Source organism: Rhinatrema bivittatum, chromosome 5, assembly GCF_901001135.1.
Source record: "Rhinatrema bivittatum chromosome 5, aRhiBiv1.1, whole genome shotgun sequence".
NCBI classification, from domain to species: domain Eukaryota; kingdom Metazoa; phylum Chordata; class Amphibia; order Gymnophiona; family Rhinatrematidae; genus Rhinatrema; species Rhinatrema bivittatum.
The window spans coordinates 309,855,798-309,867,993 of record NC_042619.1 but is presented as its reverse complement, the minus strand read 5'-3'; the positions used below and the strand labels follow the sequence as shown (position 1 = coordinate 309,867,993).

General features: G+C 44.0%; 1 protein-coding gene across 1 annotated transcript in view; it reads left to right on the top strand.

Annotated features, from left to right (window-relative positions):
* The window catches only part of LMAN2L (lectin, mannose binding 2 like), an 86,056-nt gene that overhangs the window by 14,254 nt on the left and 59,606 nt on the right, over positions 1-12,196 (top strand). The window contains exons 3-4 of the mRNA XM_029604295.1: positions 9,509-9,626; positions 9,938-10,020. Of these exons, the coding sequence (XP_029460155.1) occupies positions 9,509-9,626; positions 9,938-10,020 (201 nt within the window). The remainder of the gene's footprint in view (positions 1-9,508; positions 9,627-9,937; positions 10,021-12,196) is intronic.

The following is a 12,196-nucleotide window of genomic DNA, read 5'->3' as shown; positions in this document are numbered from 1 at the left end:
GTCTGGACTGATCTAAGTACGTACAGGGAAAGGAAAATTTGGTTCTTACCTTCTAATTTTTGATCCTGTAGTACCACAGATCAGTCCAGAGTCCTGCCCATTGGAGGAAAGGGAAATTTGGAGAGTCTGCGATCTATTGTGGTTACTCAGAAGAATGTCACAGATTTTCTTAGTCCTACATGGGTTTTTGTGTGGGTGCCGTTAGGTCTGTTCCAGGTTTCCACTTCCCACTGCTCGTTCAGGGGGTGTTAGTTATTGTATTGGTATTTGTTTTATTTTTTGGCTTGGGTACAGATCAGTACTGAGGGACTGCAGGTGGCACCTTGTGTTATGTGGCAGTGTCAGTAAAACTTTATCTGTCTCCATCTGCTGGACAGGAGGCAAAACCCAGGAGTCTGGATGGATCTGGGGTACTACAGGAACAAACATTAGCAGGTAAGAACTAATTTTCCTTTAGGTGTGGGTTTGGTCCTTGGACAGCCTTGAGTAAACTGATTGACAAAAAAGATTTACTGTATATACTCATGTATAAGTCTATCTCATGTATAGATCAAGGATATTTTTTGGGCCTCAAAATCAAGAATTATCTGTCACCCATGAATAAGATGAGGGTAAAACCTAGGGGGCTAATGAAATGGTGAAATCATAGTAAGAAACAAACTTGATAACTTAAGAAAATTGCTTTTATTTTTTAAAAGAATAAATTGTCTCATAAGAAACATTTAACAACTTAAGAAAATATCCCTGCTGTATGAAACCTTGCCTCCCTTCCCCATGCTTGTCCCTGCTGTTTGAATCCTTCTCGTTTATTCAAATCATTCCAAATCCAATTTTTCATCATCAGAATGTCCAGATAAATCGTGGAACTGTTCTTTGGTGATGCCATCAGTGTAAATGTTGTCTTTGCTGTCTCCGTTTGTTGAAGCATCATCCGATGCTGATTCGTCTTTGTCTTCATAGATGGTATCTTCTGATTCATTCATAGCATTGCTACTGCCCCATTTCAGGAATGACTTCTTGACCATTTCTGGTGGAATTGACACCCAGGCATCCTTTATCACACAATCACTCACTCTCCAGGCTAACACACATTCTCTCTCTTTCTCTCTCGGCTACCATTCACACACACACACTCTCTGTCTCTCTCTCTCTCCAGGCTACCATTCTCTCTCTCTCTCCCTTCCAGGCTACCATTCTTTCTCTCTCTCTCCCCTTCCAGGCTACCATTCTCTCTCTCTCTCTCTCTCTCTCTCTCTCTCCCCTTCCAGGCTACCATTCTCTCTCTCTCTCCCCTTCCAGGCTACCATTCTTTCTCTCTCTCTCTCCCCTTCCAGGCTACCATTCTTTCTCTCTCTCTCCCCTTCCAGGCTACCATTCTCTCTCTCTCTCTCTCTCTCCCCTTCCAGGCTACCATTCATCTCTCTCTCTCTCTCTCTCTCCCCTTCCAGGCTACCATTCTCTCTCTCTCTCTCTCTCTCCCCTTCCAGGCTACCATTCTCTCTCTCTCTCCCCTTCCAGGCTACCATTCTTTCTCTCTCTCTCCCCTTCCAGGCTACCATTCTCTCTCTCTCTCTCTCTCCCCTTCCAGGCTACCATTCTCTTTCTCCCTCTCCCTCCAGGCTACTATTCTCTCTCTCCCTCTCCCTCCAGGCTACCATTCACTTACTCATAAGAACATAAGAAAATGCCATACTGGGTCAGACCAAGGGTCCATCAAGCCCAGCATCCTGTTTCCAACAGTGGCCAATCCAGGCCATAAGAACCTGGCAAGTACCCAAAAACTAAGTCTATTCCATGTAACCATTGCTAATGGCAGTGGCTATTCTCTAAGTGAACTTAATAGCAGGTAATGGACTTCTCCTCCAAGAACTTATCAAATCCTTTTTTAAACACAGCTATACTAACTGCACTAACCACATTCTCTGGCAACAAATTCCAGAGTTTAATTGTGCGTTGAGTAAAAAAGAACTTTCTCCAATTAGTTTTAAATGTGCCCCATGCTAACTTCATGGAGTGCCCCCTAGTCTTTCTACTATCCAAAAGAGTAAATAACCGATTCACATCTACCCGTTCTAGACCTCTCATGATTTTAAACACCTCTATCATATCCCCCCTCAGTCGTCTCTTCTCCAAGCTGAAAAGTCCTAACCTCTTTAGTCTTTCCTCATAGGGGAGTTGTTCCATTCCCCTTATCATTTTGGTAGCCCTTCTCTGTACCTTCTCCATCGCAATTATATCTTTTTTGAGATGCGGCGACCAGAATTGTACACAGTATTCAAGGTGCGGTCTCACCATGGAGCGATATAGAGGCATTATGACATTTTCCCGTTTTATTCATCATTCCTTTTCTAATAATTCCCAACATTCTGTTTGCTTTTTTGACTGCCGCAGCACACTGCACCGACGATTTCAATGTGTTATCCACTATGACACCTAGATCTCTTTCTTGGGTTGTAGCACCTAATATGGAACCCAACATTGTGTAATTATAGCATGGGTTATTTTTCCCTATATGCATCACCTTGCACTTATCCACATTAAATTTCATCTGCCATCTGGATGCCCAATTTTCCAGTCTCACAAGGTCTTCCTGCAATTTATCACAATCTGCTTGTGATTTAACTACTCTGAACAATTTTGTATCATCTGCAAATTTGATTATCTCACTCGTCGTATTTCTTTCCAGATCATTTATAAATATATTGAACAGTAAGGGTCCCAATACAGATCCCTGAGGCACTCCACTGTTCACTCCCTTCCACTGAGAAAATTGCCCATTTAATCCTACTCTCTGTTTCCTGTCTTTTAGCCAGTTTGAAATCCACGAAAGGACATCACCACCTATCCCATGACTTTTTACTTTTCCTAGAAGCCTCTCATGAGGAACTTTGTCAAACGCCTTCTGAAAATCCAATTATACTATATCTACCGGTTCACCTTTATCCACATGTTTATTAACTCCTTCAAAAAAGTGAAGCAGATTTGTGAGGCAAGACTTGCCCTGGGTAAAGCCATGCTGACTTTGTTCCATTAAACCATGTCTTTCTATATGTTCTGTGATTTTGATGTTTAGAACACTTTCCACTATTTTTCCTGGCACTGAAGTCAGGCTAACCGGTCTGTAGTTTCCCTGATCGCCCCTGGAGCCCTTTTTAAATATTGGGGTTACATTTGCTATCCTCCAGTCTTCAGGTACAATGGATGATTTTAATGCTAAGTTACAAATTTTTACTAATAGGTCTGAAATTTCATTTTTTAGTTCCTTCAGAACTCTGGGGTGTATACCATCCGGTCCAGGTGATTTACTACTCTTCAGTTTGTCAATCAGGCCTACCACATCTTCTAGGTTCACCGTGATTTGATTCAGTCCATCTGAATCATTACCCATGAAAACCTTCTCCATTACGGGTACCTCCCCAACATCCTCTTCAGTAAACACCGAAGCAAAGAAATCATTTAATCTTTCTGCGATGGCCTTATCTTCTCTAAGTGCCCCTTTAACCCCTCGATCATCTAACGGTCCAACTGACTCCCTCACAGGCTTTCTGCTTCGGATATATTTAAAAAAGTTTTTACTGTGAGTTGTTGCCTCTACAGCCAACTTCTTTTCAAATTCTCTCTTAGCCTGATTTATCAATGTCTTACATTTAACTTGCCAATGTTTATGCTTTATCCTATTTTCTTCCGTTGGATCCTTCTTCCAATTTTTGAATGAAGATCTTTTGGCTAAAATAGCTTCTTTCACCTCCCCTTTTAACCATGCCGGTAATCGTTTTGCCTTCTTTCCACCTTTCTTAATGTGTGGAATACATCTGGACTGTGCTTCTAGAATGGTATTTTTTAACAATGACCACGCCTCTTGGACATTTTTTACTTTTGTAGCTGCTCCTTTCAGTTTTTTTCTAACAATTTTTCTCATTTTATCAAAGTTTCCCTTTTGAAAGTTTAGCACGAGAGCCTTGGATTTGCACACTGTTCCTTTTCCAGTCATTAAATCAAATTTGATCATATTATGATCACTATTGCCAAGCGGCCCCACCACCATTACCTCTCTCACCAAGTCCTGTGCTCCACTGAGAATTAGATCTAAAATTGCTCCCTCTCTCGTCGGTTCCTGAACCAATTGCTCCATAAAGCTATCATTTATTCCATCCAGGAACGTTATCTCTCTAGCGTGACCCGATGATACATTTACCCAGTCAATATTGGGGTAATTGAAGTCTCCCATTATTACTGCACTACCAATTTGGTTAGCTTCCCTAATTTCTCTTAGCATTTCACTGTCCATCTCACCATCTTGACCAGGTGGACGGTAGTATACCCCTATCACTGTAGTCTTCCCTGACACACAAGGGATTTCTACCCATAAAGATTCAATTTTGTATTTAGTCTCAAGCAGGATGTTTATCCTGTTGGACTCTATGCCATCCCGGACATAAAGCGCCACACCTCCTCCCGAGTGCTCCTCTCTGTCATTGCGATATAATTTGTACCCCGGTATAGCACTGTCCCATTGGTTATCCTCTTTCCACCATGTCTCTGAGATGCCAATTAAGTCTATGTCATCATTTACTGCTGTGCATTCTAATTCTCCCATCTTACTTCTTAGACTTCTGGCATTAGCATACAAACATTTCAAAGTTTGTTTTTTGTTTGTATTTTTATTCTGCTTTTTAATTGATAGGGATAAGTTAGAATTTTTTAGCTCAGGTGAGTTTTTAGTTACAGGCACTTGGACTACTTTTCTAATTATTGGAACCTCACTGTCGGGATGCCCTAATTCTAATGCATCATTAGTATCCTTTAAATATACCTCTCTCCGAACCATGCGCTGCTGAGCGACTGTCGGCTTTCCCCTTTGTTCTAGTTTAAAAGCTGCTCTATCTCCTTTTCAAAGGTTAGCGCCAGCAGTCTGGTTCCACCCTGGTTAAGGTGGAGCCCATCCCTTCGGAAGAGACTCCCCCTTCCCCAAAAGGTTCCCCAGTTCCTAACAAAACTGAATCCCTCTTCCTTGCACCATCGTCTCATCCACGCATTGAGACTCCGGAGCTCTGCCTGCCTCTGGTGACCTGCGCGTGGAACAGGGAGCATTTCAGAGAATGCTACCCTGCAGGTTCTGGATTTAATCTTTCTACCTAAGAGCCTAAATTTGGCTTCCAGAACTTCCCTCCCACATTTTCCTATGTCGTTGGTGCCCACGTGTACCACGACAGCCGGCTCCTCCCCAGCACTGTCTAAAATCCTATCTAGGTGACGCGTGAGGTCCGCCACCTTCGCACCAGGTAGGCATGTTACCAGGCGATCCTCACGCCCACCAGCCACCCAGCCATCTACATTCCTAATCGAATCACCAACTATGACGGCCAACCTAACCCTTTCCTCCTGGGCAGTAGGCCTTGGGGAGATATCCTCAGTGCGAAAGGACAATGCATCACCTAGAGAGCAGGTCCTTGCTACAGGATCCTTTCCTGCTACACCTGGTTGGTGCTCTCCCATTATGAGACCTTCTTCCTCCAAGGCAGCACCAGGGCTGCCAGTCTGAAGTTGGGACTTGACTACTGTGTCCCTGAAGGTCTCATCTATATACCTCTCTGTCTGCCTCAGCTCCTCCAGGTCTGCCACTCTAGCCTCCAGAGATCGGACTCGTTCTCTGAGAGCCAGGAGCTCTTTGCATCGCATGCACATGTACAACTTCTCACCGGTGGGTAAAAAATCATACATGTGACACTCGATGCAAAAGACTGGGAAGCCCCACTCTTGCTGCTGGACTGCTGCCTTCATCTCAATTTTGATCAGTTCCTAGTTAAGTTTTAGGTTGCTATGGGAGTAGGAATGTGTCTAACTTCCTTTAAATGTATTAGTGAATTCACTATGTGTCTGGTAGTGGCCTACCGGGGTCTGATTGAATTCTCAATAAAGTTTTTGTTGATGTGTTTTTTTTTTTTGTGTGTGAAAGTGTCACCTGCCTATAAATTAAGGGATGAGCTAGGGGTGGGTGGACGAGGGGTGGGAGGGTTGGGAAATACAAATAGTCTAACTTCAGTTAGTCAGCCTGAGTGACTCACAGCTCTCTTGATTAACAAATGTTGGTCCCTATTCAAACCTAATCACACTACCTCAACACCTTTCCAAGGTGAGTAACTGAGCTGAACTATTCAACTTTTTTCTTGGTATATACTGCTCCTAGCTTATTTCTAGCTTCTGGCTACTTTTTTGTGGGTTGTTTTTTTTTTGTGGTTTTTTTTTAATACAATGCACTCAGTTAGTATTAAAAACAAACAGTCAGCTCTTTAAAAGTCTGCAGAACACTCAGTTCTGCAGACTTTTAAAAATAAACACACTATCTACTGCTACCTTATTGACTACTAAAAATACAAACAGTCTAACTTGTTTATTCACTGCCTACCTACTGCTACCTTATTGACTGACTATTTAAAAATGCAAACAGTCTAACTTGTTTATTTACTGCCTTTCTGACTATTAAAGGCACAAACACACAAACACACTAAATAATATTCCCAAATAGTTAACTTTGCCCCAATACTTTTAAAAAAAGTCAATGTCCCAAGCAAAAACTTACTGATTCCTTTCAGCCACCAGCAAGGTGATCCTCTCCTCTGTGTTTCCACTCACTTCCACTCACTTGCTCGCTCTCTCTCTCTCTCCAGGCTACCATTCACTCGCACGCTCGCGCGCTCTCTCTCTCTCCAGGCTACCATTCACTCACTTGCGCTCGCTCTCTCTCTCCAGGCTACCATTCACTCACTTGCGCTCTCTCTCTCTCTCTCTCTCTCTACAGGCTACCATTCTTTCTCTCTCTCCAGGCTACCATTCACTCGAACGCTCGCGCGCTCTCTCTCTCTCTCCAGGCTACCATTCACTCACTTGCTCGCTCTCTCTCTCTCTCTCTCTCTCCAGGCTACCATTCACTCACTTGCTCTCTCTCTCTCTCTCTCTCCAGGCTACCATTCACTTGCTCTTTCACACACAGATACATACTGCAGACTGCCATTCATACACTTTGCCCCCCCCCCCCCCCCATGAGAACACACACACTTCGCCCCTCCCCCCGGTGCATACTGTAGGCTACCGTTCAACCTCCCCCCCCCCCCCCACACACACACACACTCTCTAGGCTACGTTCACCTACACAAAACCCATTTCGTTAGGTACCCAGTCTCCTCCCTCCCCCCTCCATTCAAGCTGACAGTAGGACACTGGCACATCACTGCTTCCATTCTTCATCTTACCGGGCCACTTGCATTGCCCACAGTGATTGTGGCTGCTGTTACATTTTTTTCCCCTTTAGGGCGACCCCTCACAGCTCAAGCGTTTCCGGTTGCTGGCCTAAAGTTCTGACACAGCCCTTGCCGCTCTATCGTTGTCAATGGGGTGGGGCAATGCAGAATAGGAACTAGCTGAATATTTAAAAAAAAAAAAAAAAAAAAAAAAAATCTGCTAGGTGGGTTCTGCGTTTCTAATCGTTGCAGCAGGGAGCAATCACTGAAATCCCAATCTCGGGTGGTGAGGTATTGCCTTCAGTGACCCATGCCATGGGGAGGAGGTGGAGGGAGGAAGCAGCACGTAATGTGGGCCCCGAATCTCCGTCTGCTCTGGTCGACATGTCAGTGGCCCAACGAGACTTGAGAGGACAAAGAAACCTCGAATCTGCCTGCTACTGCCGCCAACCCTCCGTGTGCCACTCAGTGCAGTTACACAGTATGCACACCAGTTTGAGCTGGCCCTGCATAGTGCACCTAATTATATCTGAAGGCACACTGGCTGAGAGTCACTGTCATAGTGCAAGTTTTAATTGCAAAGGTGCCTTTGCAAATGATGTTGACTGCAGCTTACAGCATTATTGGTATTAATTAGCAAATTTGTAACTGGTGGTGATATGAATTGATGTGTAATTCTGCTCCCAGAGAGCCGAGGGTCCTGCTGATGATATGTGAATGCCCTTGGGAGTGCTGCTGACCCTTGTAGCATCTCTTCCAGTTACCTTGTGCGGGTGGCCTTTGGTGGAATTGTTCTCTCCTGGATTTGTTTGGTTCTGTAACTCATCTTTGTCCATCAAGGCCTCTCTCCTCTAGTGTCTTCTAGGATTCTGCCCTTGCAGTGTCGCTTTTCCCCTCCTTTTTAGAGTCCTCTGCATAGTCTCTGCTTTCCTGTTTCCTGGCTCTCATCGTAGCAGGTGCCCGCCCATCTGACTTTCATTTGGAGCCATTGTATGCTGCCAGCCTCCTTGCAGCTCTCATCAGTGAGCCGTCATGCTCAGCCTTTTGCTTTTAGTGATATTGCCAGTTTTCTTCAGCAGTTTCACCTTGTGGTGCAGGTAGCAGTCCACTAGTCATTAAAGCAATGGTGCTCATATTGGTCATTGGATTTTCAGGATATTCCTAATGAATATGCATCAGATGCATTTTCATACACTACCCCAAACTTGGTGGAAGTGGGGGTGCTATTGGGCCCAAAGGTTAGTTTGAGCTCCATTTCCTTAAAGAACTACATTTGATGTTGCTCTGGCAGAAGCCTGGGAAGAGCAGACCTTGGTTGTCATTCCCAACGTATGGACCAGAAATCTGAGTCCAGGTGGTCCTGCTAGTCGCTCTTGGCTTGGCTCCCTCCTGCTGCTCTCCATCTATCTCCTTCCTCTCCAGCTCCTGTCTCCATGGCCTTCCAGTGACGCCTTTCACCGCCCTTCCTGGACCATGCCTCCGTTTCTTGCAGCTAAATGTCTTCTAGAAATTCTGCCCTTGGGTAAGAGGAGCTTTCATATCCCTTCTAGCACCATCTTCAGATCTGCTCTTTGCTTCCTCTTCTTTATTTCCACATGCATTTCATGTCTGCCCTGTGTGTTATCTCTCTCATGCTCTGTCCCACCTTCTGCCAAACTACTTTTCTGTGCCTTTGTGTCCTCTTGCTGCAGCCACGCAAACATTTACTATTTGGCTTCTTTGAGTCTCAGTTCTCTGTGTGAGACTACCATGAAAATTATGATTATGCTTTTTCCCCTCAGCACATCATATGTTCTCAATTTTTTTCTAGGAACCTGATTAGATTTCCCCAAAAACTGTTCTCTAGGTTGCCAGCCGTGACCTCATTGCCTGCTACCTGCCTGTACTTCCTACTCCTTCCATACATCAGACTGCCATCTTTTCACTGATTTATCATCACTGTTCCCAGTTCAGAATATTCTTTTCCTTCAACTCTTCCCACCTCAGTGCCCCTGATCTGTCTTCATCTCTTCACATCTCTGTCCATTATACTCCTGTCTCCTCCCTCCCTGTCCCAATCTCTCCTTTCTCCTGCCATCTCCTTACTCCTAATGTTAGCTTTTTTTTTTCCGCTCATGTCTCTTCCTCCAGCTCCTGCTGCCTCACTACCCTGGTCTCTGTTCCTCTCCCCTGCCCCTGATAGCTCTAGTCTCTTTTCATTGATGATTGTTACATTGTTTCTCTGTAACTTAGCTCTGACTGCTCCTGTCTTCCTCCACTTCCACCTCTAGCCTTGCTACCTGAGAGACTGGGAGCTGCAAGTGCACTTCAAGATCCATGGGCAGGGAAAAAAGAACCTAAATGGAGACGGTTTTGCTATCTGGTACACAAAAGACAGGATGCAGAATGGTAAGTTTCTGAGAAAATGTGGTCAGTACACATCTACAGCAAGCAAGCACCTGCCACTCACACAGCAGTTACCTACATTACACACCTCCCCATGCTGTCCCACTCTCAGCGTGTGGCTGCACACACCAAGTCTTGGGCAAGCTTAGCATATATCCAGCTGCTATCACAGGTATCTCTTCTGAATCTGTGCTTTCCTGTCCTTGTTGCAGCTTTTGTCATTAGTCCAACTTGTGAACTCTGTACATTGTATGTGGCTATAGGATCTATTTGTAAACCCAGTATCTCTTCTGACCCATTTCTGCATGTTTCAGGACCTGTCTTTGGAAGTAAAGATAACTTTGTGGGGCTTGGAGTGTTTGTCGATACATATCCAAATGAAGAAAAGCAGCATGAGGTAAGAAGCTGACAATTTGTGTGCTGGGGGAAGTGGTAATAGTCTTGTGTGTCTGCCAGAAATCATCAGGTTTTTTTGGGGTTTTTTTTTAAGGTTTTTAACTTAGAATTTTAACTTTGTCTGAAAGGTGAAGATAATTTCTGGTAGAAATTATGCTCTGTCAAATCATACTTACATGTAATACATATTATTGCATATAAACTCTCTAAAATGCTAAGTTTAAAAACAAAAAAAAGTCTTTGAGATAGCAAGTGATCTTTCATGAAATGGCAAAAAATACTTAAAGAAACACAAGGGAAATTCCTGAGTTTCTGGCACAATCAATAGCAGGATGTAGGGTCCCATTCCTGTCCAAGGCATTTGACACTGATTCTTAGTGATACGTGCAGTCCCGGGGTGAGGCTCATGCTGCTCTTCTCATGACTCTTAGTGACTGATACAAACTTAGCACTTGCAGCTCTGTGGGGGAGAAACTAGTGCTGACCAGCCTGACGAATACATAGTGTGACCATATAGCTCCACATTCAAAGGACAAACGGAGCCTGTCCAAATTGTACTTCAGTGCATGCAGGGAGATGTAGTACTGAAGGACTACATCTCCCTACATGCAATGGGGTAAAACTTGGGCTGACTCAGTTTGTTCCCCCTGGATAGGTAGGTAGTCTTTCTCAGACTCCTGAAAACAGAGTACAGTAGAACAGAAATACATCAACCAGTGTAAACAAGAATAGCGAAGACGGACATGGAGCTATATGGTCACCCTGCTGATAATGCCATAGTGTTCACAGCTGTGGAAAGGAATAGGAGAAGAGATTGGTGTTACTTTCATTGTGACCCCTAGGGCAGGGTTTCCCATACCTGTCCTGATGCCTGCACAACCAGTCTGTTTTCCACAGTGAGTATGCATGATAGAAACTTAACACACTGGATCTCCCATGTATGCTGATTTATCTCATGCACATTCATTGTAGATATCCTGATTAGCTGTGAGGTTGTCAGGATAGGTGATTAGCCAAGGATTGGAACTGAAAGGTGCTTGGAGAACTGCTTTTGGCTTTGAGCCGCCCTGGTTAAAACTGGGTGTGGAAGAGCGATTGCTCTCGATACACCTAAAGAATAACTACAAGAAACATTTCTCACACTTATCTGAAGAAAGTTAGCCTATCGAGTACGCGTCTCGGCTTAGATCCAATGAAGTGGCAGCAGTGGCTAAGCAGGCAGCATTCAAACTACAAACACTTCTATGTCTAAAGGAGGAACTAGAATTCAGAAAATCAGTCTTCTTCAGGATTTGTTTTAACTGTTGACTGATCATTAAAATAATACATTGAGGAACTTGTAATTTTGTTAGCCCAGGAAAAACTTCTTGATCTTTTGTAGATCTGTTTTCTCTGTGTAGCAGCTGAGAATACAAAAGAGGTATAAAGGAAAATTTTTGTATTTACGTGTCCTGGCAGTTCTGAGTTTTTACTTTTTGATGAAATATGGTTTTGTAAGAAAGATAGTAGATTGCAGACGCCAGTGCTGACAGTTTCTCTGTCTAGGCCCTGTAGACCTCTTACGATGTTCAAGCCTTTGCTGCTTACAAAACTGTTTTACCTGAGATTATGAATAATTTTTGGGCAACTCCTGCTTCCCAGTAATAACTCATAAAGTGTTGTAGGAACACACTTTTTTTTTTTTTTAAAGGAGGTGCTTCAGCATGGATTGCTTTTGTAAGCAGGACCTTCACTAGATATAAGCTGGGAGTCACAAAGCAGCTGCTCTCAGGCCCTGTTGAGATGACGGGAGAGGGAGGCCTTTGAAGGCCTAGTGTTGATGTTGCTTGAAGCTAATACAAAGCTCCGTGTGTGTGTTGTGTGTTGCTTTTTTGCTTTCTCTTTCTTTGTACTAATGCCTCTGGATGCCAGCCTCAGAAGAAGAGGTACACCCCGGGGATGCAGGTACTAGCTGGCATGGCATGCCCTTATCTCCAGTGTTTGCAATGTTTCCCCCATCACTCTCCACCTTCCCTTCAGCATTAGTTTTTAGCCTACTTTCCTAAGGGAGGGAGGCTTATGCAATCACCCTGTCTGTCTCTTACTTTTAACTTTTCTTATTGACACTAAATATTTAGGACACGTGGGAGCTGGGAGGAGTGAGGGTTTTTTGGGTTTGGGGTTTTTTCCCATGAATA